Raw genomic sequence first — 17978 nt, forward strand, 5'->3', positions numbered from 1 at the left:
ATAAATAGATTTTTGGAAAATAAAAAGACAAAGATCAAACAAGCGCAGTCAAACTTGTGGGCGACCATGACTACCTTTCTCTCTCCGGCGTCGGTAGTTTCATGTGACTTTCCAAGCAGTTTTAGTCTGCTCCCATGTTCTCTTCATTATTATCATTTTGTCCTTTCTAAATTTGTTTTTAAATAATCTTATATAATTTAATTAATTAGGTAATAATATAACCGATATGATCATAATTCATATAAACGACTTTGCACTAAATCAGTTCTATAATCAAATGGACGTCCGTGATCTCTTAAAAATGTATTTGTGACATATTAATAGTTTAAAACACCATAGCCAAAATCAATGACAACTACAAAATGTAATTTATGTAAGAGTTAAATAATATATAAATTTTTTCACTAAAACTGCTTTGTTAAAAGTGAGGTAATGTTTGAATGTGAATGTTGGTATTATAATCTTTTTACAAAAACATATCAAAATTTGTAATTATTATTTAAATAATTTTTTTTATAAATCACAAATTAAATAAATTAATATATATATATATATATGACAAATTCTCTTATTTGATTTATTAATTATATTTATTTTTTATTAAAAATATTTTAAATTAATTATAATATATATATGTATATATAATGCTGCTTAAAGTCAACCAACACCATAACAATGCACTCATAATTTAATTATCAAGTATTTTATCTCTTCTTTCATAATCTCTTTCATAGTTTAATTTTAAATTTTAAAGAATATAAATATATTTTATCTTATATTTTTTTCTTTTATAATTATTTTTTCTTTCATTAATTTTATATATATATATATATATATATATATATTATATATATATTCTAAATAATCATAAAATATATTTTTTTTATTAATAATATATATATATATATATTAAATATAATTTATCTTATATATATTATATTAATTTTCATCATTAACTTTATATAAATACATTTTATCTTTTATTATACACTTTTTCTCTCATTATATATATATATATATATATATATATATATATATATATATATAATATTTTTTTTATTAGCATAAATAATTTTTTGATTAATATAAAAATTAACTAATTAATAATAAATATTAAATACAAAATATATATACACAAAATAATAAAATTATTTTCACAATTTTAAGTGGTCTAACGGTTAAAGTGTTCACATTTCATGCTTAAAACTAGGGTTCGAATGCCAAAACATATTGACTATAATATATAGTGACACAACTTTTAAACAAATGATATGAAGCATCTTAAAGTGTGAAGTCAGTATTAGTGGTAGGTTTGACGAGCATTTGAAAGTGTGAGGTCACGAGATGCAGGTCGGGTGGTGGTGGTTTGTCGAGTGTGAGATCGGAATTATTGGTTGATTTCGTGAGCATTTGAAAGTGTGAGGTAATGAGATGGAGGTCGGGTGGTGTTAGTTTATCGAGTGTGAGATCGGAATTAGTTGTTGGTTTGGTGAGTATTTGAAAGTGTGAGGACACGAAATAGAGGTCGGTGGTTGGTGGTTTGTTGAGTGTGAGGTCAGAATTAGTGGATGGTTTGACAAGCATTTGAAAGTGTGAGATCACGAGATGAAGGTCAGGTGGTGGGTGGTTTATCGAGTGTGAGGTCAGAAATTAGTTGTTGGTTTGACGAGCATTTAAAAGTGTGAATTCATGAGATGGAGGTCGGGTGGTGGGTGGTTTTGTCAAGTGTGAGGTCGGAATTAGTGGTTGGTTTGACGAGCATTTGAAAGTGTGAGGTCACGAGATGGATGTCGGGTGGTGAGTGGTTTGTCAAGTGTGAGGTCGGAATTAGTGGTTGGTTTGACGAACATTTGAAAGTATGAGGTCACGAGATGAAAGTCAGATGGTGGGTGGTTTGTCAAGTGTGAGGTCGAAATTAGTTGTTGGTTTGACGAGCATTTGAAAGTGTGAGCTCACGAGATTGAGGTTGGGTGGTGGGTGATTTTGTCGATTGTGAGATTGGAATTAGTTGTTTGTTTAACGAGCATTTGAAAATGTGAGGTCACGAGATGGAGGTTAGGTGGGTGGTGGGTGGTTTGTCGAGTGTGAGGTCGGAATTAAGATTGGTGGTTGAGTTTGACGAGAGATAAGAGATGTGTCATCAATTGAGGTCGACTAAGATTGGTGGATGGTTCCCGAGGGGATAAAAAAATGCATATAAAAATGTGTGAAATACAAGATAATAGTCAATTGAGGGATTAAGTAGAGTGCCGATGGGATAAAATATATGATAGCGTTAAGTTTAATATTAAACTTAATTTTTACAAACTAAAACCAATTTTATATTAATTAGATTTGAATAATATTGATTTTATCTAAAATATTTTTAGATAAATAATATTTTAAATATATTCTTATCCTGTATTTGCACGGGATACATACTAGTTAATCTAATTTTACCCAAAATATTTAAAATATATAAATAAATCTCGTTTAAACATAACGATAGAAATAATATAAAATACAAGTGTCTAAAGTGTCACAAAACACCGCTGAAACACAATAAGAATACTTATTTAAAAATAACAATAAAAACATAACAAAAAAAATATTCTCAAATGAACAAACATGAAAATTAGTGTCGATGATATTGAGAATTCTAAAAAAGATTAATGAATTCACTGACCGACTCCGCCGATTTTTTCAAAAAGACCTCATCTATAGTCATAATAAATACAATTGATAGTAAGCGCACTAATCGACCGCGATTATTAAACATTTTATGAGATTTTTTTAGAGTAAAATGATTCACTAGAAGATAACCGGGACAAGAACTCATCGACAAGCTAAGCTTGTAGTTTCTATCCAAATTTTCAATAACAAAATATTGATTCATATTTTCCGCATAAATTAATTACTATAAATATAATTCAATAAGTCTATCTAATTGTGTATTTATATTGAAAATTATTAGACTGATTTCTAGATGAGGGGGTGAGTTTGAACTTCCAAAGAAATAAGAGTATAATTTTAGTAATAATATATATATATATATATATATATATATATATATATATATATATATATATATATATATATATATATATATATATATTTTTGTTATATTAGGCCTTATTTAGAACTTTCAAAGAAATAAGAGTAATTTTAGTAATATATATATATATATATATATATATATATATATATATATAAATATTTGTTATATTAGGCCTTATTTAAATTTAATTTTTTAAAAAAATTTAGAGAAAAAAAAAATAATAATTAGTAATAATTTTAAGAAGGTGATAATTATTTTTGATAAAATAATTTAAAAAATATTGATATATATATAAAAGTAAAATAAAAAATAATAATTTAAAATAAAAAATATTTTAGTATTTTGGTTAATAAAATTAGTAATATAATTATTAAAAAGTAATTATTAAAAATTTAATTTTAATTGTATTTTTTGTAAAAGTTCAAAGAAAACAAGTCATTAATACAAAATACATAAGGCCTTGTTCAGTACAAGTTTTAATTTTTATTAAATTAATTTTTTAATAAATCACTTATTACTAATCACATCACTTATTTTATTAATCAAAATACTAAAATACTTTATATTTTTAATTATTATTTTTTATTCTATTTATATATATTAATATTTTTTATATTTTTTTATCAAAAATAATTATTATATTTTTAAAATCATCTTTCGCCATTTATTTTTTCTCTCTATTTATTTTATTTATTTTTTAACTCGTAACGTAACGGAAGAAAGGCCTAAAAGATTCAAAGAATGAATTAAAATATTTAAATTATTTTAAGTAAAACAACTTTCCCTCACTCACATCACATCATCTCACATCACCGTCCTTATTTATTTATTTATTTATTCAATCAGACGCGTAAACATGTCGTTTCCTCTCTGTACGTGTGATGGTGGTCTCCACTAATTATATAACTTTTCGTTTGCTTTATCCGACATAGGTACAGACCAACAATTGAACATCTGATCTTAAATCTTTCTCCTTTTCTTTCACTTTCCGATCAAAAATGCCGCCGCGGTCCTCGATCGAGCAGGAATTAATGTCACCATCCACCCCCAAAAAGTTCAAGACCGATCGATCTGTCCGACAATTTCATCGATGTTTCGCCTCCACCAGTACAATATTCCTCTGTGCTCTATTCCTCATCGTCCTAACCGCGTCATTTTTAAGCTTCCGAATCTTTATCGGTGGTTCCACTAAATGGTGTTATTTCGAAAACCAAGTAAGATCTTCCGCCCATATCCATCGATCAGGAGGCTTCTCCGTCTTAGTCACCGGCGCCGCCGGTTTTGTCGGCACCCACGTCTCCCTTGCCTTAAAGAAACGAGGAGACGGCGTTGTTGGGTTAGATAATTTCAACAACTATTACGACCCTTCATTGAAAAAAGCCCGTAAAAAACTCCTCAATTCGAATAATATCTTCATTATCGAAGGTGATATCAACGATGCGCGCATGTTAGCAAAGCTATTCGAAATCGTCCCTTTTACTCACGTAATGCACTTGGCTGCGCAGGCTGGCGTACGTTACGCCATGGAAAATCCCGGTTCATATGTTCATAGTAACATCGCCGGTTTGGTTACACTTCTAGAAGCCTGTAAAAATGCAAACCCACAACCCGTTATCGTTTGGGCATCTTCAAGTTCGGTTTACGGGTTAAACGAGAAAGTACCATTTTCTGAATCGGATCCAACAGATCAACCCGCTTCACTCTACGCCGCTACAAAGAAAGCCGGAGAGGAAATAACTCATACGTATAACCACATCTACGGTTTATCCATAACGGGTCTTCGTTTCTTCACGGTTTACGGGCCATGGGGAAGACCCGACATGGCTTACTTCTCTTTCACCCGTAATATCCTTCAGGGGAAACCGATTACGGTTTACCGGGGCAAGAACCATGTTGATTTAGCCCGGGATTTCACTTACATTGATGATATTGTGAAGGGTTGTGTCGGGTCGTTGGATACTGCAGGGAAGAGTACTGGGTCGGGTGGGAAGAAAACGGGTCCAGCGCCTTATCGGATATACAATCTGGGTAATACGTCACCGGTGACGGTGCCGACGCTTGTTAGTATCTTGGAGAAGCATTTGAAAGTGAAGGCTAAGAAGAATGTATTGGATATGCCCGGAAACGGCGACGTTCCGTTTACTCATGCGAATATAAGCTTGGCCCGAAGGGAATTGGGGTATAAACCGACAACCGATTTGCAAAACGGGTTGAAGAAGTTTGTTAGGTGGTATCTATCATATTATGGTTACAATCAAGGCAAGCCTTTAAATTGATATTATTATTATTATTATTATTATTATTATTATTATTATTGAGATAAACAATAGACAATGCTTTGATCTCATCAAATAACTAGTTAACAACAGTTTTTGTTTTGTTTTATTTTATTTTATTTTATCACTTTTATGACTTTTTCCTTTTATTATATACTTTGATGCAAATCATAGATTACATAGATAAGCATATTTAAAGTGACGTAAGCATGTTTTTGAAAGATGTGGGGCTGGTTTTCATTATATACTTTGATGCAAATTATAGATTACATAGATCCTTGCGTTTTCAAATTGGGACTTTTTATTAATAGAAATTAGTTATACAAATTGAATGTATTTTTGTTAAATAATTGTTTGAATATTAAATTATATATATAATAATACATAAAAAAAATATATATATATAAAGAAAATAACAATTTTAAACAATTTTTTTATTAATTAGATTTGATTAATATATTAGTTGTACAATTTAGGTCATTTGAATAATAAACTTTGAGATTTTTTTTTTTAGTTTTTAAAAATTTCAATCAAAATTAATTTTTTAATTAATTATTTTTTAATGATCAAATCACTTAAATTAAATATTAAAATATTTTTTATTTTATTTATATATATTAATATCTTTTAAGTTTTTTTATCAAAAATAATTATTATTTTCTCAAAATCGTTATTAATTATTATTTTTTTCGTTTTTTTAAATTTTTAAAAAAACTTTAATTCAAACAAGGTCTTATTTAAAACAGGCTATTTTACAAGGAATCTAGTACAAAATTAAAATATTTTATTAGTTTGTTTGTTGTAGCAGGTTTTTCTTGATCATGATTTGGATAAGTTTTTTTTCATATATAAAAAAAATCTATTTAATATAATATAAAATTTTCATTTTGGATAAGTTTCTGAAAATTATAATTTGTTTGGAATATTTATTTATCATTTTGTTAAAAATAAAAAGTGGCCACGTTTAGAGATGGGTTTGGGTTATATATTTTTTTAATTTACTTAAAATCTTTTTGTTTTTTAATATATTATTAATATGTTAATTTAGATGAACAATGTTGTTAAATATACTTTAATTTTAAATATATCTTAATTATGTATATTAACAAATTTAATAACATTAATTCTTTAAAACTTGATATTTATAATCATAACCAATATTTGTTAAAAAATAAATAATTTATTTAAGAACTATTTTTTCATCCACTTCTCACATAATTTTTTTTATCAATATTTAATAACAATTTTTATATCAAATAAAAATAAAATAATTCCCAACTTCTAATTTAATAATTTTCAAAAACAATTGCTGATATTAACAAAACAATAGTTTTCAAAAAAACCTGAGTTATGTGATTTTCTCTATATGAAAAATATAAAACTTTAATGACAAAATTAAGTATAAAAATAGTATAGGAACAATTTTAATATTTGGTAAATAGTATAAGGGATAGATTAGAACTATATAATGTTAGAAATTTCAATTTCTTGTTTAATTTTCCATTAACGACGAAATAAAGAATCGTTCTCTAGTTATTGCGAATCGTCTTCAATCCCAGGGTACAATTCAATCGATCCTTGAGAAGAATCGATCATGAAAACATGTCACAATTCAATCGATCCTTGAGAATAATCGATCAAGAAATCATGTCTTCGAACAATCTTTGCCCTAGTTCTTATGCCTGCAACGCTTGACAGAAGAGAATAGAAGCGAGAGAAAGAGAAGCTGAATCGTCTTCGCAAGTAATTTTCAAGATTTTCCGAGTCTGTGAGGGATAGTAAAGAGGAAAAAAAGTTGATTTTCATCGTTTTATTGGTAAATGGTTGTTGGATTATGAAATCGTATCATGTATTACATAAGAAACTGATGTTCATTCTTCTGTTTACTGTGATGTTGGTGTGAAATTATTTGCAGAGATCGATGATGGAAGATATGAAGTTAAAGTCGGAACTTGATGCATTGAGGAAGCTTTATGATCTTTTAAAAAATAGTTGGTTTCACTCGCAAAATGCAGTTTCTGATTATTATGTCAGTTGTTGTCGATTCTGTTTTCATTTGTAAGGCTTCATCTTTTTGCCTTCTTCCTGATATTGTTTCTTTACAGTTGGATGATAATTCGCTATGCTTCTTAAAGAGTTTGCTTGATGATGCTGCTAAAAGGGTTTTCGAAGGTCATTTGAAGGTATGCATACTGTATATTGTTTGTATACCATTTGATCATTTCCTTATTTTTATTTTTCATTCTGCATCACAGTTCATAGCGACCCAATTTGTTATACCTGAACCAGTAGTACTTGATTCTCAAATGATTAAAACAGAGGAAAAGCCAGTTCTAATGCCATCAATTTCATTCAACAATCATCTGAAAATATCTGAAGATAAACAGTCTCATGAAATTGTCTCTGATGGATCTTTACAATCTGAAACTACTGGAAAGAAGAGACATTGCAGAATTTGCCAGCAAACCAATGCTGATAAGCATCTAAATCCTGGAATGATGACAGTATCTAACCATGACCCTCAACAGTTAAGTCAATCTAGCCATTTGCATCAGGAAAAAGAGACAGAATTCGACAATACCCGCGACAGAGATACTAATGATGAGCAGGAAAGGATTCATAAATCAGTATTGAAGGATGATCAGAAAGAAATTCTCAAATCTACAGCCAAACACTTTGAGAAGAATTTTAACGATGATCCGACTATTGTTCCTTCGGATATTGATGATGTCATCAAAAAGATTGAATTGCATATTTCAGTTTTACATTCTGTACAGATTGAGCCACTTGCCCAGAAAGAACAGAACATGGTTTCAGAAAATGGTTCACATGGAAAATCTGACCGATCTAGTATTGATAAACCTCCGTTCCGTCAAATGAGTTTGAAGAAGAGCTTAAGAAAGTTGGATTGGCAGCATCAGCAGCATAAGTCGCCTCAAGATTCGAGTCAAAGTAGCGAGTATGAATCAATTGAAACCAAGAGCTCGACCGATTATTCCAGTTGGACAAGGCCTAGCACTACTAGCGATGGAAGTGATGAATATCGATACCAAAATGCAGATACCTCCTCTAGCAACAGTTACAGTAAACAAACTAGTGACAGTAATTCAACAAGATCATCATCAAAAGGTTCAACATCATCATCAAGGACTGATAATTCCACCGAGAATTACAAGACAAGCAACTTTATGATACCAAAGAAGAAACAGAAAGGGAGATTTAGAAGACTGAAAGACAAGTTAGCTATTATATTTCACCACCACCATCACCACCACCATCATCATCACGGTGACGCGGTTACTAACGATGGTAAGTCTAACAAAGCTCATGCAGAGAGAATTGTTAATGCAGGTGATAAGAAGTATGTGAAAAATGTTGCACTTAAACATCCAGATAAGAATTGGAAAGGGCATTTCCATGCACTGGCAGAAGGACTAATGAGAAAGCATGTTAGGAATTCGAAGAGGTTAAAGAAGAAGCAGCCAAAAGCAGATATTAAACAGGTAATGAAGGGTCGAGACGGGATGATGTCGAAGAAGATACACTGGTGGAAAATTCTTAGCCGACAAAGAGGGGGGAGAGTGAAGTTGCCTAATAAACCTCGAGTGAAGCTCGTTGGTCATGGAAGCAAGAAACACCGCCCAAAAGCTTAAGCTTTACCACACTTCAGTTGAGATGATATTTAAGTTGTGTTTCCATCAAAAAGATTAGCTTTCATCCTCTAGATGCTCAACAAAGTGTATATTTGTTGTACTGGTACAGTTAGTTAGGCAAAAACAGTTGTAATGTTTAAAATAGTTGGGAACATAGTAATATACTTGTCAAAATTATAAAAAAGAAAAACCTTGTATGGAGATACTTAAAATAGGCAGAGTCCTGCGTTTTTAATAAACAGTCGTTACCCCTGGTATGTGCCGCTTTCTTATGAAAAAGATAGGAGAGCACCCCTTCTCCCCCAAGTCATTTTGCCAAGTTCCTTAAGCGCACTAGTATACTTTATATTAATGCGAAAGCGAATCTTAAAATGTGTCTGTAATTACCGTATATATTTCATGAATGTAAATGATGCTGTGTAACCCATGAATTTTGCCATTTGGTAGTTTTCTGTAATACTAACAATGAGATTTCTTTTAAAATATAAAAGTAAACTAAATTATTGCCTAGAAAATGGTTGATAATTCAGGTACAGAAAAGGGGTCTTCTATTCCATTCATAGATCTCACCGGTAGTAGAACTCTGGTTTGGAATTGAATAGTTGTTTCCACAAAAGAAGGGAGTGATTAGGCGTGTTTGTCGAAAGAGATTCACAATGGTGAAAGCTAATATTTTGAATCGGGAGTTGTCGGTTTGAATTTTCAGTTAGACCGGATTTTGACAGGTTCAAAAAATAATCATATTTAAGTAAAAAATCGTAACGTCAAATCACTCGTTTCGAGGTTGAACCGCCTACCGGATCGCGTATTTTAAAATCATGAAAAATTCACTAAAAAAATAATAAAATATTATTTGAAGATATCTAAATTTTTTTTAAAAAAATATTTTCTTTTGAAAAATCGAATAAATTTTGGAAAGAATAATGTAATGATAAAAAAAGAATAGAGGTTAACTTTACTCGCATTATCGATGACATATTTCTATGCGAGTCTGACAAAAGAAAAATAATTATTTTGTAAAATACATTTAAAAGATTTTAATTGAAAAGAAATCAATATATACATTTTTAATAGAAATCAAATATATATCTTTTATTTATAACAAGACTTGCACAATAATTCACCTTCAATAAAAGTAAAAGACTTGCACAATAAATCAAACATAAATTGATTTAGTGTTTTTGACATTCCCTCGCTCGTCGTTAGTCAACAATCTCCCTTACCCTACCGAAGTGACTGAACGACCACTTCTTGACGATATCTTATTTGTTCGTAAATATGTTGTCATGAATAACATTCTCCAAAGTGTTAGTTGATCCTAAAATAAACATTCCATCAATTGTGTTAGTACAATCTCCCCCTATTATTTCTTTTATAATTTCTCCACTTTTTCTTTTATATGAAACCATTGTTATTTTGGCCAACTTTCATGTATTTCAAGGATGTAGAGAGAGAATGAAATCATTGATTAATCCTTTTAGAAGGGTAGCACAAATCAATTGGTTCATGATCTCTCAATATGTGGTTCATGACTTATACTTGTTTTTTTTTTTTTTTTTTTGTTAAATTAAATGTTCGTAGCATACAAATTAATCAGAGTTTTCAACTCTGAAATACAGACACTTTAAAATTAAACATTATTATTATATATATATTCCTTAGAGATTGTTTAAATTATTATATATATATATAGATTCGTTAGAGATTCTTTAAATTATTTTGTTTGATTAAAATTGTGTGTTATTGGTTAAAATGACAAGTTATTAGTATTTAAAAGTAACTTTAAAAGACAGCTGAAATAGGTGGCGGCTGTATTTTTATTGGTGCGGTTGCAGGAGAGTCTCCGGCGTGATAATCTGCGAACTGTCCACAAATCGGATACTTCCATGGCTTTCCTTCGCAGACTTCTTCCTCTCCGGCCTTCTTTTCTCGTTCGTCCTTTCCATTTTCCTTTTCATTCTATCTGCACATGACCCGACTTCATTTAACTCATTTTCTGATTTCTTGCTGCAGGGTGCTAACTATGCTTATGGCGGTGTTCTTGGAGGTTTCTTGATCGTTTTCACTTCTTCTCACGATATTTCTCTCTCTTTTAGTTCCACTGTACTTTTATTTTCACAAATTACGGTTGGCTTTGATTTGACTTTTTTTTGTACTTGTTCTGGAATGTAGGTACTTGTAATGAATTCCGAAGATACAGTGCTAGAGTAGCGTCTGAAGAGACGAGAGCTTTGAAATTCGAGGATGACCAGTTACCAGGAGACGAGATATCGGAGATCAGACGGGAATTCAATGATGCTAAACAGAGATTTTTCAAGATTCCTGAAGGATTGAAGGATATGCCCAAGTTGAATCCCCATGGTATTTATTGGTTCTTTCTTTTTCTTGAACTATTATGACCCTTTCCTCTGATTGTTAGGTATATAAATGGATCTTAATTGTCAGAATCTTGGTATTCATTGTGCTGGAATCAGGTATATACGTCAATAAGAATCTAAGGCTGGAGGAAATTCAAGTTTACGGGTTTGATTACGACTATACTTTGGCGCATTACTCTGCTAACTTGCAGAATTTGATCTATGATCTTGCAAAAGAGCATTTGGTTAATGAGGTCAGAATTTGAAAATATTTGCAAACTGTGTTATCATTGCACAGGCTTACCATGCTCCTGATAGGTGAATGACTTGATTATTTTTATGGTGATTATGTACCTTCAGCTTAAGTATCCGGAAACTTGCTTGGAGTTCAAATACGATTACACATTTCCCATCAGAGGATTGTCTTATGACCAATTGACCGGATATCTTTTGAAGTTGGATTTCTTTGGGTCAGTAGAACCTGATGGGTGTTACTTTGGCCGGCGAAAGGTAATTGTAATAGTTAAATTCTTCCCGAGGTCCATTTTCAGTGGAGAGATCTTGTTTGAGTACTACCCAACTTCTTGTTGTGTTCTCAATACTGATATGTGCATACTGCCATTAGTTGAAAGTGAAAAGAGAGTAGAAAATAGGTTCTTACATCCTATATCAAGCAAGAGGTTCAAGAATGCACTGTACCTGCAAGCATCATACTCTTGCTAGGATTCTTTTGGTTGGTTAACACTTAACAGTCTCTAATTTTACTGAAAATAGCTAACTAATGGACTTCATAATTGTTGCCATCTCTTTGCTTACAATTATATTTCTAAATGAAATGATTGTTCATTATTACATCCATATAACTTGCCGATTTAAATATTTGTCGCATATTCAATCCTAACTAAGGACATCTCCTTTTGTCATGGTATCTATCTTCAGCTCACCAACAAGGAAATACGAGAAACTTATGGAACAAGACGTGTTGGACGTGATTATGCACACAGACTTGTTTCCTTGATGGATTTCTTTTGTTTTAGTGAGGTTTGACTTCTTGCAATCTAATAATCTTCATCCACAGACAACTGCTTGTAGCAAGTGTATTGCATATTTCTAGTTTGTTTTATTTATTCTCAAACTTGAGTCGACATTCAATTTTAGCAGCTTCATCTTGCTCTAGCTGGTAAATTTTAGCTTACAAGTTACTGTTGGAGATACCAAGAGCAGTTGTGATATCCATGACTACTCTACATTGCTTTTGAAATCATGAATAGGCCCAAAATGACAGTGTGTGTATGGAGTATGGTATCCATTGCTACTCATATTAGCTTTTGAAACATGTTAATCTGGTGATCGTCTTTTGATGCATTTGGTTGCACTTTAACCAGAATTTCAAAATTAATCCCGGGGATGAGCTGATTAGCTTTTGACTTGACTGAAGCCTGTTTAGGGTAGAACATATAGTGCAACTTTTTATGTGACACGTTTTTTGATAGTAGATGCATCTATCGTTTCTGAAATTGGATTTAGGATATGTTTAATGTAAAGATAATGATCACCATCTATTAGATAATTAGACACAGAAGGGAAGGGTGTGCTTAACAGCACAAGGACTTAGATACCCAGTCTATTTATCTTCCGAGATTGGTGGTTCAACTTTGCAGTTCTTTGTATTCACTGTAATTGAACTTGGTTGCTTGTTATCAATTCTCCATCTCATTTAGAACCACATACTTTATTTGGGTGTTGATCTATTTAGTTACTTAAATTGAGAATTAGGTGTTGATATAAGTTTGCCATGTCTAAGCTTTAATTGAAAATAAAAAATTGAAAATTAGAGGTGGTTCCAAATAGAGATGTTTGTAACTGTGAAGGATGTCAAACAGGGGATGTCTCTTAAATTGGTACTTTTGTTGGGAATTTGTTATTGGTACTCACTATGATGTTTGATCTATGATATATCTCTTAAATAGGGTGGCATAACATATTCAATTTGTTATACAATCTAATTTGTGGGTGCCATCCATGAATCTCACTTCCTTCAACCCCAGTACTTCATATAAACTTTTATTGCTATTTTATTTTTTCCTCTTGGCTCAATTCTGTATTTTCATAATTTTCATTTCATTTACAGGCCTGCCTTATTGCTGATATTGTGCAACATTTCGTTGATGCAAAGCTAGAGTTTGATGCTTCCTATGTTTATCAAGATATAAATCGTGCAATTCAGCATGTCCATAGAAGTGGCTTGGCTCATCAGGGAATTTTGTCCGATCCACACAAATATCTAGTTAAAAATGTGTGTGCTGGTGGCTTTTGCTCCTACAAAGATATGTGTTCATAATTTGACTAGCAAGGAATAAGCATGTTATTTTTTTTGTACTAAACTTGCAGACAGAGTTACTTCGCTTCCTTAAGATGCTAAAGGGGAAAGGAAAGAAACTTTTCTTGCTAACGAATTCACCTTTCTATTTCGTGGATGGAGGGATGCAATTCTTATTGGAGGTCACTCTCACTATACACTTTATATCTATTTGTTTTAGTATTTTGAACTTTTGACTCCTGGCAATGTCAAATTCTAGGTTTGGTGAAATTCTTCTGTCATTTGCGCTAAAAATAATGATTCAGTTGTTTAAATACAAGTATTTGTTGTTTTAGATTACTATATAATTTTTTTCTTTCTATTTTTTCTATAAAATAAATATTTCTCTTGTTTTGCCCTGATTGATACTTTCCTTTTTGTGTCTTGTTCTTTCATTTTGTCATATAATAATTTCCGAACATATTCAGAATTGTTTTTCCATGACTTGAACTCTTATTTACCAAATTTCCATTCAAAGTATTTTTCTCATGTACCATATTGCTGCTAAAATAGAATCTCAAGAAGCTAAAATTCATACCACTGCAGAGTATCTGATTCTGCATATCACCTTTTGTTTTCATTATGTTTCCATTATTTCATGTATTTTATACTCTTCTTTATCACTTGTCAGTTTTGAATCTATTTTTATTTTTAATAAAACTAGACAATTAAAAAGGCTGTGAAATTCAAATTTTTTTGTCCTTGCATTTGTACAGGATTCTCAGGATCATAGTGACTCTTGGAGAGATCTTTTTGACGTGGTGATTGCTAAAGCTAATAAACCTGACTTTTATACATCTGATCATCCATTTAGGTAGTCTTCTTCAGCATTACATGATTATTTGTTGTTTATTATAATTATAGACATGTTCAAGTATAGAGGGTGGTAATTTCCGACTCAATAATTTAATTTTTCTTTAGTGTTTATATATTATCACTGCAACTGATTCAGACGTTGCCTTCTCTTAGGAAGCCACTTCTGAAATAGGATTGTAAACATAGTTGTTAGAATTGGCTTATGCTAATTCTAACTTAAGAGGGTAAAACTGGAGTTTCAGTTGGTACTTTACTTTTTGCTATATGTTTCAGTTAGTATTTAATGGAATATTTATGCTGTAATCCATAAAATTCCATAACAAGTTTCCGATATAAAATGATATATTCTATTATTTGTTTTGATCATCACTTACTCCCATCATTATGACGTTTTCCTTATTATTAACAAAGCACTTATGTATCAAGAGTTTATTAGGATACCCTCTCTTTTCTGATTTCCTTGCAGATGTTATGATGTAGAAAGGGACACATTAGCTTTCACAAAGGTGGATGCTCTACTTCCAGATAAAGTATACTACCATGGGTGCCTGAAGTCTTTCCTTCAAATAACCAAATGGCTTGGTCCAGAGGTAACTCAACACTTTCATAGTTTGGGCATAAACCTTCTTGTTATTCTTTCTTTCCCATTTATCGGGGCATATTAACCATTTGTCCTCTGATGTTTTAGGTGATATACTTTGGTGATCATCTTTTCAGTGATTTACGCGGACCTTCCAGGGCTGGTTGGCGTACAGCTGCCATCATCCATGAGTTAGAGGTATGTGTTTTAGTCTTGACAGTTGATGTGGTAGCTTGTTCCATTATCTACTTTAACAAATATGTATTATTTATGATACAAATATCTTTCTTAAGTTTTCTCGAAAAAATAAATAAAAATATCGTTCTTAAGTAACACAGCGGAAACCCATGAATTGGGCTTGTTTATGTTGCAGAGTATATTGGGAGAACCTTTGTGACATTGATAGTACTAATAATAGGGATGCATTATAATACAGAAATCAATGGGACATATTGGTTTAGAAAATGCAATGTGGCAGGTGGTAAGACAGCCAAAATAATTGTTAAAAAAAGAATATCCAGTTGTTACAAATGGCTTGGACCAATGCCTCTTTAAGCCTATAAAGAGTATAGAAAATGTAAAAGTTTGTATGTTGAAATGCTTTTCTTATTCGAAAAAAAAAGCTAGCCTAACCCACTAGGTAGCTGAAGGGACATGAGTCTTGCTTAAGATATCAAAAGATCTGTCCAAAGTGATTCGGAACTATTCAACATACTAACTTGATCTCTAACCCCCAATTCTCATTCGCATCTGTACAAGTGCTTAGAAGAGGATGCAGACAGAGAGCTTAGATGCCTTACAAGGCTTATATACTGTAGAAATTTGAAGAGTGAAAAATTTATATTTTGGAATTTATATAACTATCACAATAGGAGACTACAATTTCAGCCCAAATGAGGAGGCCCCTAAGATCTTGATTCAACCGAATAAAGTGGCTTTGGAGATAATCACCGAACATAGGGTCGATGTAAAAATTCTCGCACAGTGGAGATAATCGCCAAACAAATGAATAAAGAATAAGCTTCTAGAATAAAGTATATTTACAGAATAATAATAAATCTAGTCTATACTGTTGTTGCAAACTGCAGCCTTCAATAACAGCTGCATATGCAAGGAATCTTGCCGTTTTCTTATTGCCACATAGGAATGCCACGCCGGTCTTCTAGAAAGTATCTAACTCTTGATATTCCTTCAGCATCAAGTATCTCATGAAGTTCTTCTTGACAAAAAATTCTGTGCAGTAACATCTTAACTCTTTGTTACACTTTCATTATGAGGAAGTTGTATGTAAACTATTTTATGTTCGTTGGTAAAACGTCCATGTTTTTTTACTAGTTCTGGGTTGTTTGGACTAATCCTTCTATGTGCTTTATTGGTGGTTATGCAGAATGAGATAAGAGTACAAAATGATGATAGTTACCGATTTGAACAGGTATATACATACTTTTTCTATAAAATGCTATGCAAATAGGAGCTGTTGTCTGGTGATCTTATACTTGTAGGTAAAAAGGCCATGTTAATATATATATAGTTCCTCGATGGTTGTGATTTCTGGTTTGTTTACATTTAGAAGAGTAAATTATGAAACAAAATCTTGACATTTGGTGCAATAATTTAGTGTTTTAAAGTTGTCTTTCTTCTATCTTTCATCCGAGTGTGCATTAATCTCTTAGAAATTGTCTATTGTGATCCGACTAGGGAAGTTTTATTATTGTGTTGGTCACTCATTGCAGGCTAAATTTCACATAATTCAAGAACTTCTGGGTAAATTGCAAGCAACCGTTACTAGTGAGCAGAGAAATGAAACATATAAATCTCTGCTTTTTGATCTAAATGAGGAGAGGAAGAAGATACGTTCCTCAATGAAAAAGATGTTCAATAGATCATTTGGAGCGACATTCCTCACTGACACTGGTCAGGAATCTGCATTTGCTTATCACATTCATCAATATGCTGATGTGTATACGAGTAAACCTGAGAATTTCATGTTTTATCCTCCGGAGGCATGGCTTCACGAACCATTTGACATAAAGATAATGCCACACAACGTAAAGGTACATAAAATTATGTAATTTCTGTCCATTTTGTGATGAAATGTTAGGAAGGCACTAGAGTAATTTGAGTTGTTACACTAAAATCATGTTTATTAAGTCATCATTATGAAACCCACAAGTGCGATCACCTCGACGATTTCTAAGAATTTTGACATTCATCATATCAGGTTCCTTCAAGCTTATTAAAGACTGGGTAGGTGGTATTTGAACATATGATGAATAGCAACTTGTGGCTGGGGGAGTATATATATAATATAGGCTGACTACTGACTACAAATCATTCTTTGTGTACTCAGAGAAGTGTAATTTGAGAATAATGGTATGCCAAGTCTCTCTAATTATTATTTAATGTCATATTCTTCTTCACTACTGTTGCATGCTTTTAATCTTCTAAAATGGTGAATATTTTTGACCTTTGAAGTTGGTAATGGATTCGGATCAATGGACTCTTCCGAGGATTACTAAAGCTATTTATTCATTGCGAAAAGAAAATCATATTTGTATAGTATTAGTATTCTACCATTTATTCTGTATGTTGATTTCCTTTTTCTTTCTAAGGTTCAAAACATTTTGATTACATGTACTACTATATTCTTTTTAATGTCAATTCATGCATATGGATGGATATTGCTTGTTGGTATTAAAAGTGAAAAATGGAACTATCAAAAGCTTATGCCAATTAATAAATAAAATAAAAACTATTATTAGAAATGAAAGTCATAAAATAAAAAGTATTATTAGAAATGGAAGTCAGGCTTTATAGAATAGTTTAACAATTTAATCAAAAATGTAGTAAGTTGAATTGTGACTAATTCTTAACCATTAGTAACAAAAATAAATATAACT

The 17978-nt window shown here is 31.4% G+C and overlaps 3 protein-coding genes across 4 annotated transcripts; all 3 read left to right on the top strand.

Annotated features, from left to right (window-relative positions):
* Positions 1 to 3980: 3980 nt before the first annotated feature.
* LOC124926411 (UDP-glucuronate 4-epimerase 1-like) lies at positions 3981 to 5467 on the top strand. The gene has a single exon (XM_047466634.1). It carries the CDS (start codon positions 4036 to 4038, stop codon positions 5311 to 5313), a length of 1278 nt encoding a protein of 425 aa, XP_047322590.1. The 5' UTR covers positions 3981 to 4035; the 3' UTR covers positions 5314 to 5467.
* A 1268-nt stretch (positions 5468 to 6735) lies between these two features.
* Positions 6736 to 9167, top strand: LOC124926894 (protein KOKOPELLI). 2 transcript variants are annotated; one of them, XM_047467213.1, is made up of 4 exons: positions 6736 to 7129; positions 7229 to 7342; positions 7419 to 7496; positions 7569 to 9167. In XM_047467213.1, the coding sequence occupies exons 2-4, from the start codon at positions 7235 to 7237 to the stop codon at positions 8964 to 8966; spliced, it is 1584 nt and encodes a 527-aa protein (XP_047323169.1). In that variant the 5' UTR covers positions 6736 to 7129; positions 7229 to 7234; the 3' UTR covers positions 8967 to 9167. The 2 variants fall into 2 exon arrangements, with proteins under 2 accessions (XP_047323169.1, XP_047323170.1); XM_047467214.1 differs by lacking the exon at positions 6736 to 7129 and having other exon boundaries at positions 7139 to 7342.
* Positions 9168 to 10750: 1583 nt separating this feature from the next.
* Positions 10751 to 17739, top strand: LOC124927286 (5'-nucleotidase domain-containing protein DDB_G0275467). Its single transcript, XM_047467677.1, has 14 exons — positions 10751 to 10897; positions 10980 to 11013; positions 11139 to 11327; positions 11441 to 11577; positions 11684 to 11833; positions 12263 to 12364; positions 13455 to 13619; positions 13715 to 13825; positions 14399 to 14496; positions 14965 to 15088; positions 15187 to 15276; positions 16466 to 16510; positions 16812 to 17132; positions 17300 to 17739. The coding sequence occupies exons 1-14, from the start codon at positions 10853 to 10855 to the stop codon at positions 17327 to 17329; spliced, it is 1641 nt and encodes a 546-aa protein (XP_047323633.1). The 5' UTR covers positions 10751 to 10852; the 3' UTR covers positions 17330 to 17739.
* Positions 17740 to 17978: the final 239 nt, after the last annotated feature.

Source organism: Impatiens glandulifera, chromosome 2 (assembly GCF_907164915.1).
Source record: "Impatiens glandulifera chromosome 2, dImpGla2.1, whole genome shotgun sequence".
NCBI lineage: Eukaryota > Viridiplantae > Streptophyta > Magnoliopsida > Ericales > Balsaminaceae > Impatiens > Impatiens glandulifera.

Excerpts from the sequence above, each read along its gene's own strand:
- LOC124927286 (XM_047467677.1), top strand. The coding sequence starts at position 10,853 with ATGGCTTTCCTTCGCAGACTTCTTCCTCTCCGGCCTTCTTTTCTC. Across the intron at positions 11,578-11,683 it reads AAGAGCATTTGGTTAATGAG|CTTAAGTATCCGGAAACTTG; the intron begins GTCAGAATTTGA and ends ATGTACCTTCAG. Across the intron at positions 11,834-12,262 it reads GTTACTTTGGCCGGCGAAAG|CTCACCAACAAGGAAATACG; the intron begins GTAATTGTAATA and ends ATCTATCTTCAG.
- LOC124926894 (XM_047467213.1), top strand. The coding sequence starts at position 7,235 with ATGATGGAAGATATGAAGTTAAAGTCGGAACTTGATGCATTGAGGAAG. Across the intron at positions 7,343-7,418 it reads ATGCAGTTTCTGATTATTAT|TTGGATGATAATTCGCTATG; the intron begins GTCAGTTGTTGT and ends GTTTCTTTACAG. Across the intron at positions 7,497-7,568 it reads TTTTCGAAGGTCATTTGAAG|TTCATAGCGACCCAATTTGT; the intron begins GTATGCATACTG and ends TCTGCATCACAG.
- LOC124926411 (XM_047466634.1), top strand. The coding sequence starts at position 4,036 with ATGCCGCCGCGGTCCTCGATCGAGCAGGAATTAATGTCACCATCCACC.